Source organism: Symphodus melops (genome assembly GCF_947650265.1).
Source record: "Symphodus melops genome assembly, chromosome: 7".
NCBI lineage: Eukaryota > Metazoa > Chordata > Actinopteri > Labriformes > Labridae > Symphodus > Symphodus melops.
In genome coordinates, this window is record NC_136697.1 from 13,482,895 (window position 1) to 13,505,392 (window position 22,498).

Sequence of the window (22,498 nt, forward strand, 5' to 3'; positions counted from 1 at the left end):
TAGCCCTATTACACACTTAAACATGAACATCGAGTAGCCTATCATCTTGTAAAAGCTCAAAGTGTGTGAAGTCTTAAAACAGCTTTGCACCCATGGTCTACATTTGTTCAACACTTCTTCAGGTTGGTTTTTGTAATGCAGATTAAAACTGAATGACCTTTTTAACATCTCTGTTAACATTTAAGTGACATCATGTAACCAGTTGGATAAAATGAAAAGCATTTTGGATCTTACCACACATAAGGTTTAATGTAACCTGTAAATTGAAAACAAAGTCCTGCTTTAAGACCAAGTAAGCTACTTTACAAAAAATAGACAAGGTGTTGGTGGAGTAGGTTATGGGTCATGCTATGGATGGTAAACTACTTTGATTGCTTTGTCTTTGAGGACTGAGCTGTTTTTGGATACAGTTACCGACTTTATGGCTGTTTTGTCCTTCTGCTGCTTTTCTAATTCTAACCATTAAACGTGAGAACTTAATCTTAGTCTTGGAAATATCAGCATTATTCTAATACCTGCCAAAACCCTCCCTTAATGTGTTATAATACATTATAAGAAGGAAAAACATAATGCATTGTAACTCATTACATTTCCTTAAAGCCTATGCTGCCACACGTTACATAATACATCTCTGACTGGAATAGAGAGTATATTTTATTACATTTCCTTGTGCTACCTTTGCAGGTTAAACTCACAACTTGTCCTAGATCATCATTCTCCAGGAAAACACCCACAGCAACAATCCCGGACGCTTACAGGACTTTTCTTTTTGAAGGTAAACACACCTTTAATAGTGTGTGCTTGGTGTGGCTGCAGAGCCGACAAACTTTACCTTGAACAATATAATGTGCTGTAACAGAGAGATTTGTGTTTGGCTGCTATTATACAAACTGTGGTAATGACACACACCCTTAAACATACAGACACACTTTTTTTTAAATCTAAACCAATGCCATTTCATAAACACAGACTCAAGTCCTTCTCACATGATCTACTGCTTGAAACAACACTTGTAGCTCACTATTGTTATTGTCATGGAGTGAGATAAGCAGGTTGCCTGCTGATAACATAACCATTGTTATTTAACTTTGTTTATCGGCAAATGAGTCAGGACAAGAGCTGTATTTGACTTGAGTACTGGTGGATTATAGTTATGTTAATGTAAAGATGTTAAGATGTTTGTATACATTTGAAAACAGCACACCATTTGCATTTGTGTATTGGCTGTGTTCCCTTCTGTTGTGTAGTGTTTGTGTTTGTGTTTGAGTAAAAGGGTAGGTTTGTCTGTGGTTATCTGGGGGATGGGGGGTTTTAGAGAGGGAGTCACATTACCAGGATATTAGTCGATGCACATTCAGGAAGATATTTGCATTCAGAATGCATTGGTTTGCCTAGCCAGTATGACCATGACAGAGACGTATGGGTTTTGCTTCTGCATGTGACAGACAAACAAAGTGAGTCAAGTCAGCGGATCATGCAATACAGCCATCACATTAACACACTTATTCAGAAGACAATATAGGTTCAGAATTTCTTTTAATATCATTTTAAATTTGATAAAATTTAAATTAGGACATTTCCTTCTGACATGATTCTATCCTACAATATTTCTCGAAACAATATAGTATACTAATTATTATACTGGCGATGAGAACTGAGTGCCTTTGTTGTTTCATCAAGGAGGTAAATTGTCAGAGCCTACCGAAGCAGAATCTGTCCTGTTCATTGCCTGACAAATGAGGTGGGGGTTGTTTCTCTGTGCTTCTAACTATCTTTTGGACCCTGATAAACTGAATGCTGTGGAGGGTTGATCCAGTTAACAAAGTCTGACTGTGTACTGTGTTACTTTTATCCCCTCAGATAATGTCAAATGTATAATTTTTACTCAGCACATTCCAGTTACTATAGTTTTTCCTCTGGAATAATACTCAGATCAAGAAACGATACTAGTGTGTTATACTGCTGTGTTCCAGTTTTCAGGTTATATACGTTCAGGATATCTGATGAATAATTTTCATGTCGTGGAAACTCGATTTATCAGAAAGTGAAAACACAAGGACCAGAGAAATAAAAATATGTATTATTTCTATATATTAATTGTTACAGCTTGAAACAACCCCTGCCACATAGGAGTCAGAAGGGAAATTGGAAAATGTTCAGAAAGAGTGAAATGATTGATTTTTAAAGACAGCAGGGGGATACTTTTCATGATCATAAAAAACCTACTTATACATGAACAGGACGAGATCAAAAAGAGAAAAGACTTGCTGCTCTGACCACATGGGTCTCCAGAATTGACAGTAACAGAAAGTTCCTCACAGGAGCTTTAAAACAACACGTGATAATCCATAAGAAATTAAAACATCTAATGCTGATAAATATTTCTGTTAAAGGCAACGTTACTGTTTGGTAGGGTTACACAATACAATGAAAAAGTGTATAGCTTTTGTGACTCTGGCTGGAATTCGAAAGCACTTCCTTATTAAATCAACTAGCGTCTCTGCTGCTAGTATTACCACTCGTCAAACTATGTCGGAGGATTAGGGCCATGTCATTTGTTATTATTGTTTTTGTTTGAATTTACGAGATTAAAGTTGTAAATTTGTAAAGTCGTTATTTTAGCAGCCTGTTCTCAAATGACAAAGCATGGAGCATCCATTTTATTTAACTTTGTACTTTTTGCACATTTAGGTTTATTAATGTAAATATTATTTATCTTTTTTACCTTGTTTTATTTTATTTACCGTACCTTTTTTATCTACATTGCACCATGAGGAGGGGGGAAACGTAATTTTGATTTCACTGTATGTCTGACATATTTTTGGAATTGACAATAAAGAACCTTGAACCTTGAACCTTGATCTTGATATACTTTAGTCAAGGCAAAGCAAGACATTTGTGATATGGACACTTCCCTATGAGCATTAAAAACATGACAGCAACAAAAACGTTTAATCCAAATGTTATGATCCCGACTAATCATTGGGATGTTTAATTAAATCTCTGGATTATGAACGTCTTTACCAAATCTTCTAACAAAACATAGGTTATAAATTCAGAGATTTACCTGGATGAGTTGAACCTCTAAGATCTTGTTGGTCAAAAAGTTAGGGGATACAGAAGACTAACAGATGAACCCCCAGACTTATGCTGTTACCAGGTTGGAAAAGGTGTTTGTTCCATTTTAAGGGCTAAAATACTTCACTCTGCAGAATCTGTGGGAAGAGAAACACAACTGTCTCTTTAATTTACCGTTTTACCAGTAACAAACATTTTGATAAATGATGATAAAACATTTAAACAATCTGTTTTCTAACATTTTACCCACAATCCTCTCACCAGCAGGTTGAACCTTTTTTAAATATTTTTGGCTCAAGCACAATTTGATCTCATAGAAATCATTGTACTTTCACTTGTAGTTCTCAAAACATCCAGAGGAGGTCACAGCTTGTCAGCAGGTCATGTGGCTCACAAACGGAAGCAGTTGGAAGTCTGGGCTAACAGGGACAATAAGGGGAATTATGTGGCAATACTTTTTAGATGATTAGGAACGAATTCCACTGTTTTCCATAACTAAATCCATTGAACAGCCCAGTTTATTGTTTTACACAAGAAGGTGAAGCTTGCTCTCAGATATCTATGTCTGTCGTCCACACATGCAGAATGCTGTGATGAGGGTCTAAGACACTTAGCGTTAGGATATAATTCTTCAGGGTGGGGCGATCTGACTCTGGATCCTCATAAATTAACCGGCTGTGTCTCTTTACGAGCTTCCAATTGATTGTTCAATTGATTTCATTTGCTCTAAATCTTACCTATATTGATCTGAGGGGAAGCAGTGAGGACAGCCTTTTCTCAAGAAAAAGTTTTGTGTTTGTATACAGTATATTGGTGTGTTTGTGTGTGCATGTGTGTATATTGTACGGAGCCCCTGAAGTAGCAGAAAGTTAAAAAAAATCTTGTGCGCACAATAGTTATCTTGTGGGCACAAGATAATTATTCATTTTTTTATATTGTGGGACTTCTGGAGCTCCGTAGCATTGTAAATTAATGACTCTTTCTAAAATAAAGAAAAGACAAAAGCTTTATTTGATAAACGATGCCATTTCAAAGAAACAATAGGAAAATATCTAATTTGAAGCGAGAGTCTATCCAGGAAGTTAGACTATATACAGTACAATACTTTGATATTCATATACAGTCTTCTGGTCGTCATCAAGGAAACAAATCAACATTTGAACTAATCAGTAAAATATCAGTACTAAAGTTTATATATAAAGAGCCTCTCATTAACACATTTTTAAAAGACTTCACTCAATTTCAAGGTCAGAAACAAGAAAGTTACAAAACAAGTGGCAAAAGGAGCAGTAAGATCATTAGTATGAAATAGATTCTTCTCATATTCCTACAGGCACTGTCGAACAGATTTGGCTGGTGCACTGAACAGGGCCTAAAGGCAGAAAGGATTAGGCGGAGGATATTAGTGTACATGCATTTCATAATCATAACTTTATATGACACATATTCAGCTGGGGCTGTGACCCTGCACTGAGCCTCATAAGCCTCTTAAAGGGACGGCGACTTTGAATAGAACAACCCCAGAATAAAATATTCTGTAATAACCAGTGTGATTTATCAAATACAGCTTTGAAACTTAGATACCAAAATAGATACCCATAGCTGCGTATGCTCAATGTCAGAGCTTCAGAACTATACATTTTAAGTGAAGCTTTGGTTACTTAGAAATTGTTGTTACCTGAGGATCATCTTAGAGGTTATTTAAAAGCCTTAAAATATCCAGCATGGTTCATTTAAAAAAAAAAAAAAAAAAAAGACATCTTCCAAATTTTGGTTGAGCTGAATTTCAAAAAAAAAAAAAAAAAAAAAAGGCTCAAAATCAATTCTGCATGGACATTTTAACCCTAAATCAACAAAGAGTATATCTTCAATAATAATCTTTAATAATGTGCACATTAGATCTCTCTTAATGGTTTTCATGCCTGATCATAACTCATTTTATTTCTCTTTTATTCATTCAGGATCTCTACAGCAGCAGATCTGCTCTGTTTTTATGATTCGGCCCTGGGTTTTAGAAAAACATTTTGGGATTAATATTAATTTCATGATATAAGTTACGATCCGATACAAATCATGGCTTCCCTGTGGTGTTTGTCACTCTAAAAGCTGCAATGTGAAATAATACACAAGTCTTAGATAAATAAGAATTATTGTTAATAAAATATGTGATTGACTTTTTTGGTTTTTCATTTCTATTACCTCAACTGAACATACCGTAAAAAAGGTGCAATTTCTTTCATTTTTAAGGATCACAGACTTTGGAAAAGGAATCTTTGAACAGAAAATACAACAACCATCATCAGTCTAAGTTCCTATAAAGAACCGTTCATTCATTTATCATCTTTATCTCCTGATATCGTCTTCACACCAGCGCATAATCAAACTGTCCTCTGTCCAGCCCCTCCTTGTGGTCTGTCCACGATGATGCTGGCATGCTGCTGTAGGGATCCAACAAGATCCGGACGCAGCGAATAACGAGAAAGAGCAGCAGCAGCACAAGGAGGCCGACGAAGCAAAGGGCCGTTCCCTGCTCGGGGTGCCCTGTCATGGGCTGCAGCACCGTCGGACCCCGGGGGAACCCTGGCGGAGCAGGAGAGGAGAGCTCATAGTCCACCACCCAGTAGTTTGTGTCGCTCATGTTGGAATGAAGAGTGTGTTTGAAGGGTAAATATTATCTGGGGTAAATTGTACTTAGCAGTCACAAGCTATTAGGAGTTGCATGGCTCTTTGTTATTGAGTATGATTTCTAAACTCAGAGAGAGGTCGCATAGTGACAGCAAGCAGATGTCAACACATTGAACTCAACCCACAATTTTCCCACCAGCTGCAGGGAGACATAACACAGGGCAAATCAGTGGTGAGAATTAATAAGCCCTCTGGTGAACAAGCAGCAAGTCGAGGCACACTCTGTAATTAGATTTAAGCAGCTGGGGTTTTTCCTTCTGCCACACAGGCGCATGTGATCCCAATACAAAAGCTGCGGTCAAGACTTCAACTTCCAATCATCTTCACCACCCTCAACCCATCCTTTAATACTTTGAGTGTCATCCAATAGCCGCCCTTGTGGGGCATTTCTTGTGATTACAAAGTGAAGTATAAATCTCAAATGAGTGTCTGAAGATGGTCCATAGATCAATCAGAGGCTATAAATGATTCCTGCTGTGGTTCTTCAGAGAATGTTTTTGCAGTCAATCACAGACCCGTTTGACTATGCGGCAATGAGTTGTAGCTTCTATTCTTGAATCTTCATCTCCGCCTGAGTCACCAGGAACATCGTTATTAGGTAATTCACGCATCAATATACCTAGGAGGCAAAAAAAGAGCAAAGACAGGACAAAACATGAGTATGTTTTCAGCATAGAAAGGTGCTGTATTGAGGGAAAAGTCTGATTGATTCAGGGGTTTCAGAACTTGACAGGAGCCAGGAACCTATCAAGGATTATAGATTCTTGCTTCCACAAAGGAGGTGTTTGCACAGAGCCCAAACCATGCAGAGCCCCTGAACCTCGGGCATTCAATATTAAAATTCAATATCATGTTCAGACTGTTAATACGTAAGTAAGTACGTATACGTAAATAAGTATAATCCTTTAACCTAACCTGCAAGATTTTATTTATTTATTTAATGGGTATACAGCATCAACATTAGTACTAAATTATAAAGTGCAAGGACACTTATTTACATCAGTGTTACCAAGCAGGTAAATGCACAAGAACAAACAAACAAAGTTTCGATATAAAAATTGAAAATTAGAATTAAAAAAGAAATGACAGAGACTTGGCCGAAGCACTAGCCCTGTCTTGAACTCCGGTACATTCTCATACAAGATAAATAAATCAGACACTGATGAGGGAAGAAGAAGAAAAAATGTGGTGAAGCTCCTTGGAGAGTTGCCGCACTCTTGCACAGAAACACTCTCTGTAGCCTCTTTAATGGGCTGAGGAGAAGAAAGACATTTCCTGCTGCACTGTAGGTGCACTCCCCCGTCAGCAGAATCTATTCCAGGAGGCTTCATCTCCCTCCTCACAAACCTTGCAGACCCCTCGCAAACACGCGCTGATAGTCCCCCTGCTCTCGAGACGATGGGGCTGAAGGGCAGAGCGACGATTTAATAGGCGACTTGAAGAAGTAATGAAAGAAAATGCCTGCATCAGATTCAATTATCAAATGGCCTCGCTGGTTCAGGTAGAAGTAAACTAAATAAAAACAGTCAATGAAGAGTCTTAAAGTTGACATGAAGTTTAAACAACAGAACTGGGCAGCACATTAGTCAGAGTGCAAACCACTTTCACAAAGCTGCTAATGCGTGATAGAAAATATGCAGACGGGTTTTTCTAGGTAATTACTCACAACTATTTTTTATCATATTTTCTTGCACATGAGACTTTTTTTAGGGATTGATCACTGCCCGAAAACTTGAAAGAAAACGAGAGACTTGATGTTAATGTTATCTGACTTCTTTTTTTCATATATAATTCTTTCTGCCCAGTCAACATATACTGGGAATCCTGCGTCACTAACCAAAAATTCGCTTACCACTGCAACTTTACTTGACAGTTCACTTTATGCTACATTTGCAGAATATTCAATGGTAAAAGAGGGTTGAATAAATTAAACTCCATCCTCCATTTTCCCCAACCCCCCTTTCTCCACAAGACAGGAATAACAACAAGAACATTTTTAACAAGACAGACTTTTATCTTTTTTTTTTTTTTGACAGCAAGCAAACTCAGCAGATATTTAAGTCAATTGGAGATGGGGGTTTACTTGCAGGTTATTAAAGGTCACACTTATGCAAAAAAAACCCCAACATGATAATGGAAATCCCAAAATAAACACTGCTTTAAAGAAAATAAAAAAAAATAAACAAACAAGCATCATCAATTTCACAGCTCATCGATCCTCACTGAGAGAACTCCTTTGGTTCCTAAGCAGCAGATAAATCACACTGTGAAGCCTGAACACATCTGATTTACATTTACAGAAAAAAAGAAACTGTCTTTCAACTCAGAGTGAAGCAAAATGTTGACAATTGCCAGAGCCACACATTTCTTTCAAAAACAAACAGAATTAAAAAAGAGAGATTTACAAAATCCTCAAGCAGCCATGCAAGTGAGTCCTAAGGACAGAGCACATGCAGTGACATATGGCGTTCCTCGTGGCTGTAATACCTGTAATACCTCCCGTTTATACCAGTGGATTATGAAAGCAGCTTTAAAAATGTCAAGGACTTCTCTGAATATAAAAGGGGTGAAATCATATTGTAAAGAGTAAACACTGAAATTCGTAAATATCTCTTTATATAAACAGTAGATCTGAAGCAAGGAGCTCCCTGTCATCGAAAACACATGTATCTATTACATTCAAAAATGTTTGATCAATAACCATATGAGACAAAACAATTTGGTGCCTCCATCTTTCTTTTGTCCCTGCAGGTCGAAAACCGCTGCTTAAATTTCCCTCAATATTTTCTATAATTTTATTTGTTTACCTGTCCAACAAAAAGCTATTTCATTTCTAAGCTCAAAGAACCAATAGAAAGAAAGAAGTCACAATAGGACTACGATTTGAAGGACATTAAAAATGTTTGTAAGGTGCTCTTTGAACAAATTGAAAGGAAACAGAGGATTCTGCTGTTTCAGTTTTAGATCTCTTTTTCAGTCCCCTTCTAATACAGGACAAAGACTAATCAACTAATGCCACACTTGTCATGTCAAGACATGTTCGTATTAGTACAATGTTGGTACATAAAGAGACCAAGAGTCCAACCAAAGTCAAATACCCTACACAGTATGTTAACATACACCTGTCCAATAAAGTAGATTCTGATTTTGAAGTACAATGCATTACCAACTATGTGTGATCCATGCATGATTCCACCTTTATAATGTGAAGACTTGAGAACACGGAGAACATCTCTAAGAACGTCTACCATCCATATGAAAAGCTTAACACCTGAAGTAATATTTAACTTCAATCATGCCTCTCTACATGTGACAAAGTAAAATGAACTGGATAAGCCCTTTGTAAATAAGTTACATTTATTTATTTCTGCCTCATAAAACATTGATATTTTCAAACAAGGACAGTTTAACACCATTCAATTGTGACATTAAGTCATACAACAGCAAAAAGTTGAAGCCAGAACAACACAACCTATAAACGTGTGACTGACAAAAAAAACCACGCACAGGATGACCTCCACAGTTCCACACACGGACATGCACACACACACACACACACACACACACACACACACATACACACACGTCTACACACTAAAGTTCAAATACAACAAACACCGCAGGGATAAACAAACATGTGGATGGTCAGATTAGAGAATTTACCTTCCAGCTGAAGTCACAGGTGAGGACGTGTAATCAGATACATGCCGGGATGATGAAGATGATGATGATGCAGCAGCCGCAGCTGTTCAGCACCTCGGACAGCTCTGGACTTGCTCAGCTGCACACAGAGCTGCAGGTCTGAACTCTGTCACATCCTGCAGCACCTCCTCCGCTTTGTCAGGATGTTTAAGTCTGCACAGTGGACGGATCTGCCCCACCTCCCTATCTCCACCCTCTACCCCCTACTGCCCTCTCTGTCCACTTCTGACTGTCCCTGTATGGACTGAACACATGATCTTTTCATTTTGATGAGTGAAGCACAGAGAGCCGCATGTGGCTTCTGCATTATGTAAGAGAACTGCGTTGGACTTCCAGTATAGCACACATATAGTGCTCATGAGTTTATATCACTTTTATTGTTGTTGACTAAAGCATACAACTCATTCATTTTCTAACACTTATCCTTAACACCTTATAAATCAATGTTTGTATAAAGAAACATACTTGTTAATGGATGACAGGAGTAAAGAAGTGAAGTTAATCAGGAAGCTAAATACTTTTATTTAGCTCCAACATTCACTTTTTTGTAAAAAAATAAAATAAAAATTAGACATAGGAAGAATCCTTGAAAGACCAATTTAATCAATTGACTAGATTTATTTGACATTTAATATAAATAAAGGTAATGTTCTGACAACAATTTACACATTTGTTGATTTCTTTAAAAAAAACACAAAATCACTCAAACTCTAATACAGTGTTGACAATCAGATGATAACAACTTTAAAGGCACTTTGATTAATAGTATGTAATTCATCTCTACAATCTCTTTTAAGTCAAAATGCCCATGGCATGATTTATTACTTTACTTGAATGAAAATTTGTATAAATTCATAAAAAAAATAAGATTTGTTTGGAGTAAGTGGTTCTACACTAAATCTGTTGAGTTAATGAATGCTGTAAGTTTGGCTAACCTGCAAGAATTACGTGATCAAGATGTGGAACAAATCAATTGGAGCGACATGATTAGCGCCTCAAGCTAAGCCTCACTGTTAGAAGTAAATTAATTGAATCAATTAAAAGGCATACAAACACTTTGACGGACTGCACTCTGTACTAATCCTCATCTCCCCTGCCTGGGACCGCCCTGGGATCCCTCAGTAGGTTTAATTAATAGTCAGCATTGTAACACTGTCCTGGAGGGGCTCATAATCAAATCACAGTCAGAAGAGCTCTGCAGTCCGCCCACTAGGTTTATAATTAATAAATCTTTCCAACATGCAAGGTTATGAAAGTCAACATTTCCGTTGTTTTGTGCTTGTTACGTATGGTTCAGACGGGGGTCAAGCTGTGTCCCAGGGGAGCAAGAGTAGGTCATGTGCAACAGGGTATCTGGACCCCTTGAGACATGGGTTGAGAACCTTTGTTTGTGTCCTTTACTTTTAGCAAAACCAAGAGTAGACATATCTTACCTCCTTCCAAAGGAGTACCTTGATTATAATGTCAAAGTTTAAACAAACAAATTCAGTATCATGTGTCTGAGGAACAGTCCAAGAATACGTTTAAAACGGGGGCGAGAAGACACAAGGTGGAGTGAAAGGTAAATAATTAAGACACAGACTTGAAAACAGCTGAGGTATATGCATGTTTTCAGAGGAATTTATTTGGATGAATCAAAGGAAAAATACAAAATAAGGTTGAATTAAACTGTGTGGAAGAAAAACTGATTAAACAAAGACTAAGAAGGGGAATTAAGACATGTTTTCATTTTTCACAGAATCTGAAAAAATGTTCTAAAAGTGGTAAAATGTAAATTTGAGAATTAAAACACTACCAGTCCAGAAATAAACCACAACTGAGTTTGAGCCATAATGAAAACAGGCTAAACTGAGTAAAGTGCAGCACAGCAAATCTCACAGCGATCCACATGATAGTGCAGTCTGTTATTGACCCACATGCTCTTAACTCACATGCAAAATGGAGGGACCTCACAGAAAACACACAAAAAATATAAAAGTAAACATAAAATAAGAAAAATATGATTTCATTAATTAAGACACAGCATAAGGCCTGCTTACGTAATGGTTTGACATTAATGCACACAATAAAGCTTTTGTATTAATATGTGGGTTAGAGCACAGCTTGTGTATTGTGTCACCAAGAGCATACTGTATTAACTGAAGAAATACATAAAGGAAAGAACAGCACTGCCTCTGAGGCTTTTTTCTGCTTCCAGTCTGTTAGGTTGATGTGTTGGACCCCTTTTATTCAAGTACAATAAGAGCTCTCGTTGCTCAGGGGGCAAAACATGGACCTTTTTCAAAAGGATGCTTTTTCTATACCTGGTAATATTAATGTCTTTCAGTCAACTTATGCTGCGAGAATGAAGCTGAAAATATGCAGAAGCGTCTTAGTGAAATTAATATGATAAGAATTTTATTTCGTTTTAAGAGCGTAAGTTCGTTTCACACAGATCTGAGCTTCAGACACAGTTAAGAGAAGCATCTGGACTTCAGAGGAGTAAAGAAGGTTAGTTAGTGATAGGACGTCCCCAGTCATTCATCACAACAGACAGCTGTGGGATGAGGTCCCCTATTTATCGGCCCTATGTGTGAATCTACAGGCATGTGTTATTTAAAGCCTGATCTATCATCCCCATACCACCAAATCCATAGGTTTATCAACCAGTGTCAATGGCAAGATCCATGGACATCTATCAAAGCATGTCAGCTTTGAAATGAGAAAACAAAGGACACACAAACACACACACATAAACATACAATGTACGTGAGTTTAATTTTCCCATGTGAGCAGAAACACACAAAGCCGCTGACTCCAAGCAAGTCTGGGCAACACAAATCATAAAACTGCTCTCTTTAATCTACACAGTCATATTACTGGTTTAAAAAAAAAGGAAACTTCATGAATACAATGCTCTTTTGTCAACACAGCTAAAAGTTGAAAGATGAAGTGATGTTTAAATTTCAGTGAGATATTTAAAAAAGCGTTGCACGGAATTGATCATAACAATTGGAAAAAAAGCATGCAAACCATTGGTTCATTTATCAAGCAAACTTTGAAGCAAATGTTCTCTGATCCAGTTTTCGCACAGTACATAATTTATTTTAGCAAGACCAACAAGTTAAGAAGCCGGGTATGTTTCCCTCATAGCCTCTGGTCTGAATGGCTGTATAAATAGATCTTTATATTAAATCTAACAACACTACACATTCACAGATATTATCTTTACAGCTCAGTGACTAGATCTGTACTGTACCTCAATTTACTTTACACGCAAAGACACCAGTATAAAAACATTTAGTCCTGCTTAAGGCTGTTCCCATTATTGGTGCCTGCTATTTTAAAGCGACATACTCAACAAACATAGTGAAGCCCATATGAGCCATAGCAGCAGAAGAGGAAATATGAAGTTTCTTGTCTGGGCATATTTGGAGGAAAGATTAAACAGTCATAAATCTAACAGAAGGACATGCAGCCTCTTCTAATCGTTCATCATGGACAATCATTTTTTCAGTCGTTCAGTTTTCTAAGTATGGGGACTTTTGTCGATTATTACACTCATTGACAGTTACAAAACATTTGTGTTCAACCTAGAGTGATGTCTGAGGACTCATGTGGTCTTACTATACAAATGTCAATAAAACTCGACACAATGCTGACAGTTATTTATGCATTCATTCAAGTTTCCATCCTCTGCATTTAATTCTTGTAAAGCGATTTACAAGAAAGTAAACAAATATTTGAGTACGACAAACAGCTGAATAGTTACATGACTTGGCAGACAAATACAATAAAAAAAGAACTAGCTGCTATGATGACATATTTGAACATGGTCCCATTCAAGCTCATGAATAAGCAGTGTCTTAGCAGAACTTAACATTTAATATATTTACAAAAACATGAAGATATACTATATTTTTTTCTGTACAGTAACTGGAAGCTCAATGACTCTTGAGTAAGTTTTTTTTAAGTTGAAAATGTACTGCACCAACAAACAGAAGTATGTTCTATACAATTAATCCCGGTTTCCAGAAACCAGCAAACACCACCACAGCGGACTGTTGTCCAGAATCTCCTCAACTCCAGACAGAATTAATGACATGCCCCAGAGAAGAACTGAAATTGAGCGTTTATCACAAGAAAGTGTCGTCCAATTATTTTGAACCAGACCCAATTAAATGATTGTATAGCTGGCCCTTTTACATACAGTGAGGAACACAAGTATTTGAACATCCTGCGATTTGGCAAGTTCTCCCATTAAGGAGTTATGGAGGGGTCTGAAATGTACATCGTAGGTGCATTTCCACTTTGAGAGACAGAATTATAAAAAATAAAAATCAGGAAATCACATTGTATAATTTTTTTATTATTTGTATTTTATTGCTTCACATAAGTATTTGAACACCTGAGAATCCAAATATTAACACTGAAAACTAGTGGTCTGGAGAATGGCTAGGCCACACCGAAACCTTGATATGCTTCTTAAGGAACCACTCCTTGGTTATCCTGGCTGTGTGCTTCAGGTCATTGCCATGTTGAAAGACCCAGCCATGACCCATCTTCAATGCTCTGACTGAAGGGAGGTTGTTGCTCAAAATCTCAGAATACAAGGCCCCATTCATCCTTCCCTTAACACTGTGCAGTCATCCTGTCCCCTTCACAGAAAAGCACCCCCAAAAGGCATGATGTTTCCACCCCCATGCTTCACAGTAGGGATGGTGTTCTTGGGATGGCACTCATCCGTCTTTTTCCTCCAAACATGGCGACTGAAGTTTAGACCAAAAAGTTCTATTTTGGTCTCATCTGACCACATGACTTTCTCTCATGCCTCCTCTGGATCATTCAGATGGTCATCGGCAAACTTCATGTGATGACTTGAGCAGGGAAACCTTCCGTACAATGCGAGTGTGATTTTAAACCATGACGACGGTAACTTTTGAAACTGTGGTCTCAGCTCTCTTCATGTCATTGACCAGCTCGTCCTGTGTAGTTCTGGGCTGATTCCTCACCTTTCTTCATCACTGATACCCCACAAGGTGAACTCTAGCATGGAGCCCCAGTCCGAGGGAGACTGACATCCTCAGCCTCTTCCATTTTCTAACAATTGCTCCAACAGTCTTTTGACAGCTCTTTGGTCTTGTCCATTGTAGGAGTTGGAGTCTGACCGACTGCGGGGTGGACAGGTGTCTTTAACGAGCTCAAACAGGTGCTACTAATTTAGATTAATAAGTGGAGTAGAGGTGAACTTTTTTAAAGGCAGAGTAACAGGTCTTTGAGTGCTAGACTTCTTGCTGATTGCCAGGTGTTCAAATACTTATGTGCAGCAATAAAATACAAATGATTTACAAATCATACAATGTGACTTCCTGATTATTATTGGGGGGGGGGGGTTTATGCTGTCTCTCACAGTGGAAATGCACCGATCTACGTTTCAGACCCTCCATAATGCCTAAATGGGAGAACTTGGCAAAATGCAGGGTGTTCAAATACTTATGTTCCAATCTCTCCGCTTGTATTCTGCCTGTGCGCTCGCAGCACAAGTGAAGGCCTCTTCAGTCTAAAAGATAACAGAGTGAGAGAGGCTGAAATATTCCTGTGCTTGGAGGGACTGACTCAGCACTACTCTGGTCGAGAAATGTCAAAATCCAGTTGTTGTTGTTGCGCCCCCTGCAAATGTCTATACCAGCATTAGATCTACTGTGACAGTCAGTTTGCATTGATTTTAGCCTCCTTTGTGGATAAAGTGGTGCCTCTAATCTAATCTCTTAGTTGATTACGCTATGTGCATGTGCAATTATTTCACTCCAACAAAACTTAATGTGGACTCACTTAGTCTGACACTGAGCTGGGGACATTATAGAAAAAAAGAAATCCCCATAAAGAAAACAAATTATCAATTTGATCTGTATCTTATCAAGAGGCATCAGTATCATTTCAGTCCATTCATAACCAGCCTAACATTCTTCAAGGGTGCTTTTAGAAAGCTCCCTTCAGAGCCACAGGTGACATTATTACATTGTTTGATAATCTATGTGTGATATATTTATAGACAGGCTCTTAATCTTGCAGCAACTTGTTGCTTTCATTTACAGCATCGCTCATGCTGTCCCACTTAGCTGTGTCGATAGTTCCTTACTACATGAAAATGGTGTTTACATGTTATGACAGTGATACAAGGTACCCCAATTTCAAGCTTCACATGTCCCAAGTAGACTGACAGGGAAAATTACACCTGCAAGTCCATTGTTTCCTTTTCGTTTTCTTGCATCGTGCTGCAGGGTTTGTATGGATGGATTGTACAATTCTCAGACACAGATGTGAAAATGGTGCAGTTTCCTCTTTAGACACTCCAGGCTCCATCCATTCCAAAATGATGTAAATGTTTAGGAAACACTGAGCTTACCAATGCAAGAGACAACACACTCACACATTGGCCAATGCACAGTTTTCTATAGGTATATCATATAGTTGTAGTTTACCTATTGTTCGTGTATATATGCAGACCTATACACACGTACACAAGTCTTAGTGTGTGATTACAGTCTTTGGAATATCACATATTGAGTGTGCACTCTGCCCTCAGTTGTTAATGTGTACGTATGCGGGCCAGTGCGTGCAGGTGTTCCTGGCACAACCTCCTATATTCTGCTCTTCTTCAGTTTGCGAGCCTAGTCCATTCCACATGCATCTCTCCTCCGTCACCTAGAGAACCTGCTCTGTGCTGGAGGCGGAGATGTCCAAGAGTCTCCAGGCTGCGTTGGGATTCAGCTCCTCCTGGTCACGACACAACGCCCAAACATACATCATCCTCATCACCTTACCCTGGTGTAGGAAAAGAATAGAAAAGAGGTCATCCCAGGGAGACAGTGTGGAGAAGGGTAAGGGTTTAACTCAAAATAAAGGCTTTATACAAAGTTGTTGCTGTAGCTTAAAATGGGAATCTGTATGTTGTTACATCGAACCTGTAGAATTCAAAGATTAAAGCTGAAAAGCACCACTGCTGATCTAATTTGAGTTGTTGACTTCCTTGAATTAACTCTGATTGAATCACATTCACTATGCTGGTGCAGTGATTATGAGCTTACTTACCGGATCTCCCTCCACTATGTCTCCTTTCGGGCTGCGGATTACCATGACGACTTGAGCCTGGAAGGTGATGATGAGCACAGGACCCTGGTCCATCATCTTGCCCATTGCCAGCTTCAACACAGGAAAAGATCCAGACAAATAAAATCAATTAGAAGAAGGCAATTAAAGAAGGTTGATGTCACTTTCTGCAGCAACCAGATCCTGAAATGGCAATTAAACAGATAAGAGTGCTTTCGTCCATCAAAATTAAATGAACATTTTTTAAGAAAGGAAAAACATTTAAAGAGTAAGGAAAGTGTAAATGAGAAATAAAGCAGATTTCACATTCTGAATTTCCTAACACAATTGTGTAACATTTGACATGAGATTGCTGGTGTTACAATGTAATGTCACTCACATCAATGTTATCAATGTCAAGGATTTTGGACTGGAAGAGGAGTCCAAGCGCTCTGGCTTGCTGGATGGGGTGAGCCAGCTGACTGTAGGTCTGAGAATGAAACACAAGTGACATGAAGGAGATGCTTCATAAATACCGAATAAAGAAATGACAGACCAAAGTAAACAACTTTCAATAGTTCTACATCAGAAAATGTAGCCATCTTATTTGAGGGGAGAACCCAATTTTCAACGTTTTGAATTCGGACTGCAATACGGATTATACACACTAAGGGCCTGATTTATTAAAGGTTAGCGTGTACTAAAATGTGTGCAAACTTGATACCAGCTGCATAAAACGTGTTATCTGATCTACTAACAGGGTGCAGTGAGGATTGCGTCTTTCAGTGATTGTGACAGTGTCTAAATTTAACACCATTAAGGAGCTTAATTTTTGCTTCAAAAGTGAAAAAAGAGAAACACCGTAATTAAATTCATATAACTGAACATTCACAGCCTCTGCATTCTAAATAATTTCAACATTATCATTTATGTGTTCCTATTTTCCTCTTTTTGCCAACTTTACAATTAAAACTGGGGATTTCCTTTTTCTCGGGTTGCTCCTTTCCCTTCTGCGCTCATGTCCTTTCCTTACAGCCCCGTGTGGCTATGCTGTAGGACGCTTGGATTAGGAGACATCCCCACTGCTTGCACCCACGTCTTCGATACCTCTTTACCAGAGCATTCATGTCTGATCAGACACAGCGCTGGCCGGCTGACTGGTGCGCAACAATGGTCCAAGTGGCACACAAAACCCGGCTTAAATACTACTGCCTCCACTAGATTTGCACCTTTTATCATTCACGCAAAATTTTTTAGTTGATCACCCGCAAAATGCCCACAAACGAAATGTGCAAGCTTTTGGAGTGAGCACGCAATTTAGTACTCTTTAATTGGGTTCTTAGTAAATCAGACCCTGAGTGTCACAGTTACATATGTCTCCTTTAATGATAGAGAAAGACTAGTAAACAATCTTTCCTCTGTGCTTGCTAAATGTATCTTAAACTAATAAGGTATCAGTCCTATTTGCAGCAGCTTCAACTTACAGCCTCATAGCACCAGTCTTTTAAAACATCCAGCTCTCCACGGATCATAGCCTGCAGACAGGGACAAATGTATTATAGATAAATGCATTCAACAAAGGGATGACCAACAAGTTACTTTGGTAGATAAGTAGACATATTTAAAATTCCCTGTTTATACCACCTTTAATTTTATTGTATGGCAATTAGATTACAAAACTGCTGCTTCTGTTAAAGATATGTCAGGGACATTATAATTAACAGAAACCATTTAAACAGAAAACTTTCATTATGACAAATCTTCATATATCAAACCAATTTAGTAAAGTCAGTAAATGGCATCTTTTTGCAGTAGATGCTTTTGATTGTAGGAAAACCACCTTATCACATCTGGATTTATAACCAGAAAAGACAAGACGTCAGATGTAACCTGCCATCACTAATTCAGTTGCTGTTCAGTTTACTAAGGACTTGAATCAAAATGTGTCGGGGGTAGCCTGTCACATTTTATTAACCTTAACAGTAGGGGTTCCTTGTTTTACATGCATTGTTGTTCTTTGTGCCTTTATTGTAACGATAAGACAATGAATAGAGTCAGAAATCAAGGAAAGCTTCCGTACATGGGGCAAGCCCACTAACCACTTTGCTATCGGGACCCCCAATAGGAGAAGTCTTAAGTTCATTACTCAATCTGAACTAGATTGGATGAAAAAGAAGAAGTTAAATACAATTATTAAAGGCTTTATCAATAAGTCTTCTCTATGCCTCCTAAGGTAGTGAGCAGAGTGATGAATAAAGCATTTAGAGGTGAGGAGAGAGAGCCGAAGACACTGGATGAAGAGTGTTTTTACCTCCAGTATGTTAGGGATGATGTCTTTTTCACACTGTTTAAGAAAAGAGTCTTTGTCAAAGTTGGGGTCTGCCTTCACGATCTCTGTAAGCACCTCAGACATTTCTGTCTTGGAGAAAAGACCACCTGCCAAACAAGGACACAAGAGTAGCGATTACAAAGAGATCAATCAGAGGACCTAAATGGCATGAGTTACATAATGAAAAGTTTTAGGTTAATTCATGTTGTGTTATAATCAATAGTTCCTTGGTTACCAACACAGCCATGTTTGCTGCGTTTGTACATTTCTCTTATTGTTCTAAACCCTTAAAGAATTGTCCTTTTAGATTGAGGGAGCAATCAGACAATCAAGGCAAATTCCACATAATTATGATGTCATATTACCCAGGAAGTCAGTGACTCTGTCAGTCACAGCTCTGGACGCTTTGACGAGGGCATTGTCGCTCTCATCATACTTCATCTTCATCTCAAAGAACCCTGCAGGAAACAATATCGGAAAATTGTAAGAAGGAAAATAACCTCAACTATGAGTGCTTTGCACCATAATTCAGGATATGATAATATGTATTACTAAGAGCAGATGTGCCTTCCTAAAAATGTACCTATATTTATTCAACCTTTATTTCAGCAGGTGATTAACCCATTGAAATCAAGATCTCTTTCACAAGGGTGACCTGGCCAACAGGGTAGCAGCTCACGTCATGATAAAATATGACAAAAATAAACACTGGACTGGGTTGTTTTAGCTTAATACACAAACTACTGAAAAGAATCTGGTGCCACCTGGTGGCTGTAAATGAAATTACAAGTATGCGTTCTGCAGGTGGTTTATACTATGATATAATTCCACAGTTTATAGGATTTTCTTACTGTTAAAGACCATGTTATTGTCCTTGAAGTCCTTCCACTGCTGGGACCACTTTGAATCCTTATGGAGAACAACACCCATATCATCTCTGCAGCACAAATCAATGAGAGAGGGTTAGGGACAAAAGGGGTTATAACACTTTTTAAAGGAAGCACTAAAAACAGCTTCTATAGTTACTCACTCGTTGGCCTCAAAAACTCTGGAGTCACTTTGGGCTCCCTTCGAGGAGTAATCACTTCTTTTTCTTAGCTGAGATGGAGCTCTGTACGGTCCAGCATCCCCAACATCTATCTCCTTCTTCATGGTCTCCACACTCTACAGCGAGGACACAGCTGTATTATTACTGGGGTACAACCACCCGTTACTACTTACTACTACTTACTACTGTTTGAGTATGACAGTCGTCGACTTTTTGACTATGCTAATGAGGCGTATGTAACTGCAAGCAAAGAGATGCAGTGGTTTCTCAGTTAGTTTCATCTCCCTGTAAATAGATGCATTGCAAGTACAAAAGAACAAACACTCATTTGGCTGGGCGAACCCGAGGAAGCTACAGGTGGAACATGCTGATCGCTCACAATAAGGTCAGAAGAAAGACCAAGTCAGCACACCAGAAGAGGCTCCAATTAACATTAAAAGAAAATGATCAAATATGACCCAACATCAGAGCAGGAATAAGACCATTCGTTTTGGTAAAGGATTGTTGTAACAAACTACATGAAGGCAGTTTAATAAGTTATAGGTAACATGTTTGCTTCTGACCTGTGAGATGGCCCTGAATGCACCAGTTTTGCCCAGCTTCTCTCCTCCTTTAGATACAGACTCAGCAGAGTGCATGGCTGTCCTCGTTGCCTCCTCCACACCTTCTTTTATCTTCTTTCCGATGTCAGTACGACCCACCTCCTCTAGACCCTTTGGACAGAACCACCAAAGAGAATGATGTCACATGTTACTTCATTTAAACACCAGAGACTAATCTTTACTTTCATTGTTAAATAAGGGGAAGTTACCTCCTTGACGGTGTCCGACAGGGAGCCAAATGTCTTCTTAAACACCTCTGAAGTCTTCACCGTCTCAGCCTCTATGGTTTTCTAATGAGGGACAATCAAATAAACACATTCAGGGATGAGATGTAAAAGAAAGACCTGATTACATATAAACGGCCCTTTTACTAGAACAAAAAATGAATCAAACAGATGTTAATTTGCATAAAATCTGTGTACATGTTGTTCGTACATATTTCCTGCGGGCTTGTTGGAGAGCGTCAGACTCTTCGAGTCTCTTGGCCTCTTCTCTGAACTTCTTTATGTTGTCTTTCATCTCCTGATTCTTACTGAACTCCTGGCGCAGGCTGTCCACAAACTCTCCCAGGAAACCTTTGCGTCCTGAAGAATAGCGCACCTAATTTGACCAGCATACATAGGATCAGTTAGAATTTATAAAAAATATGTTTGCTTTATTTCTTCAGTGGAGTCCTTATTTAATCCGTCTTTGACATCGAGTCCATGCACTATTTGAAAAATATGAAAAGACATTCCTTGATGTACTCTACAAGGAATATGTGCCATTTAAAGCTGAGAGCAAGCTGTCAGTGTGTACCTGCACAGCAGCAGCTGGGCTGCCATGTATCCTGTAGGCATCTCCTCTCCACACTGAAGACACCAGAGGCCGAGAGCAGAGGGCCAAGGCACGTCTGCCCACCAGCTGCAGTGAAGAGATAGTCACTGTCAGTAACAAACACAGACTCTGCCAACACTGCAGTGGCAGGAGAATGAGGGACAGGTGGTTAATGAGTATTTCCCATAGAGAAATGACCAAGGATGTAAATTAGAATATTCTGTTAAGCCAAATTTAAGAACCCTATAGATTTGTATAGATAGAATGATTCTATTTTTAAAAAGGATCTAAGGCCAGATTCACCACAGGGTTCATTTATGTTACTACATATGCTCTGGATGGGGGATATTTTTTCCCACACAGAGCCAAGATGGAAAAGTTACTTTGACTTGCAGAATAAATGTCTACTAAAAAGTTGCACATAACTCACGAGAAATTACAGGCATATAGATCAGTACCACGAGGTAAACCCCAAATCCGACAATATTTGATAATCCCCTCATCTATTTTCCAATAAGAATCAGAGGTTAACTTAATATATACTATGGAGGAACCAACAGTGCTACTAAAGGCGTATTCAGTAACAGCTGTCTGAAAAGATAAATTGCACTGAAAAATCGCGAGCTAACTCCAGTCAGGTTATAATTCAAGGTAGGTTACATAATTAGGAGAAGCAACAAAAACAGATATTATCACTGTTGGACCCGTCACATCTGTCACATCTGTCACAGTCCCTGAAACGAAACCTCACTACCTTCATAGTGACTCATTTTAACAAGCCTCGAATAGCTCTAACAGAAACTTTAATTCATACAATCATAAGCAAACAAGAACATATGAACATAGAGAGATCCCTGCAGTCTGTCTGATGACACAAGGCCCCTTAACAGCGGACATGTCGCGCAGCAGCTGCGCAGAATAAAACGACCCATAGGGGAAAAAAACTTGAAATAACCGGACACGAAAATACAAATATTTCATTGGTAAATGCACACTCCTCTCCTTTCACTGTGTGCTGTAGACTTTCGATCAGTAATGAAGGACATAAATGATTGACTCACCCCGTAGCACCGACACACGGAGGCTGCCATCTTGATCTTGAAATGCGCGTAGCAGCACGTGCATCTTTGCTTGCTCAGTTGAGTCTCCGCTCGACCAATAGGAGCCGAG

The 22,498-nt window shown here is 38.7% G+C and overlaps 2 protein-coding genes and 1 long non-coding RNA gene across 6 annotated transcripts; 1 reads left to right on the plus strand and 2 right to left on the minus strand.

Moving 5' to 3' along the window:
• The first annotated feature begins 27 nt into the window (after nt 1-27).
• On the plus strand, nt 28-5,558 carry LOC306827378. 4 transcript variants are annotated; one of them, XR_013779622.1, is made up of 3 exons: nt 28-122; nt 685-775; nt 5,477-5,558. It is a non-coding gene; the product is annotated as an uncharacterized lncRNA (long non-coding RNA). The 4 variants fall into 4 exon arrangements; XR_013779623.1 differs by having other exon boundaries at nt 5,450-5,524; XR_013779624.1 differs by lacking the exon at nt 5,477-5,558 and adding an exon at nt 5,326-5,410.
• LOC306827377 (cortexin-1-like) lies at nt 5,441-9,878 on the minus strand (the record flags this gene model as incomplete). The annotated part of the gene is made up of 2 exons (XM_079349160.1): nt 9,427-9,878; nt 5,441-6,382 (listed from the first exon to the last, which is right to left on the minus strand). The coding sequence occupies exon 2, from the start codon at nt 5,714-5,716 to the stop codon at nt 5,441-5,443; it is 276 nt and encodes a 91-aa protein (XP_079205286.1). The 5' UTR covers nt 5,717-6,382; nt 9,427-9,878.
• A 3,219-nt stretch (nt 9,879-13,097) lies between these two features.
• LOC306827464 (mitochondrial import inner membrane translocase subunit TIM44-like) lies at nt 13,098-22,454 on the minus strand. Its single transcript, XM_079349300.1, has 13 exons — nt 22,390-22,454; nt 21,311-21,415; nt 20,948-21,112; nt 20,722-20,802; nt 20,474-20,623; nt 19,893-20,026; nt 19,714-19,799; nt 19,228-19,320; nt 18,845-18,969; nt 18,018-18,068; nt 16,934-17,023; nt 16,537-16,647; nt 13,098-16,269 (listed from the first exon to the last, which is right to left on the minus strand). The coding sequence occupies exons 1-13, from the start codon at nt 22,417-22,419 to the stop codon at nt 16,150-16,152; spliced, it is 1,341 nt and encodes a 446-aa protein (XP_079205426.1). The 5' UTR covers nt 22,420-22,454; the 3' UTR covers nt 13,098-16,149.
• Between the last annotated feature and the right edge of the window lie 44 nt (nt 22,455-22,498).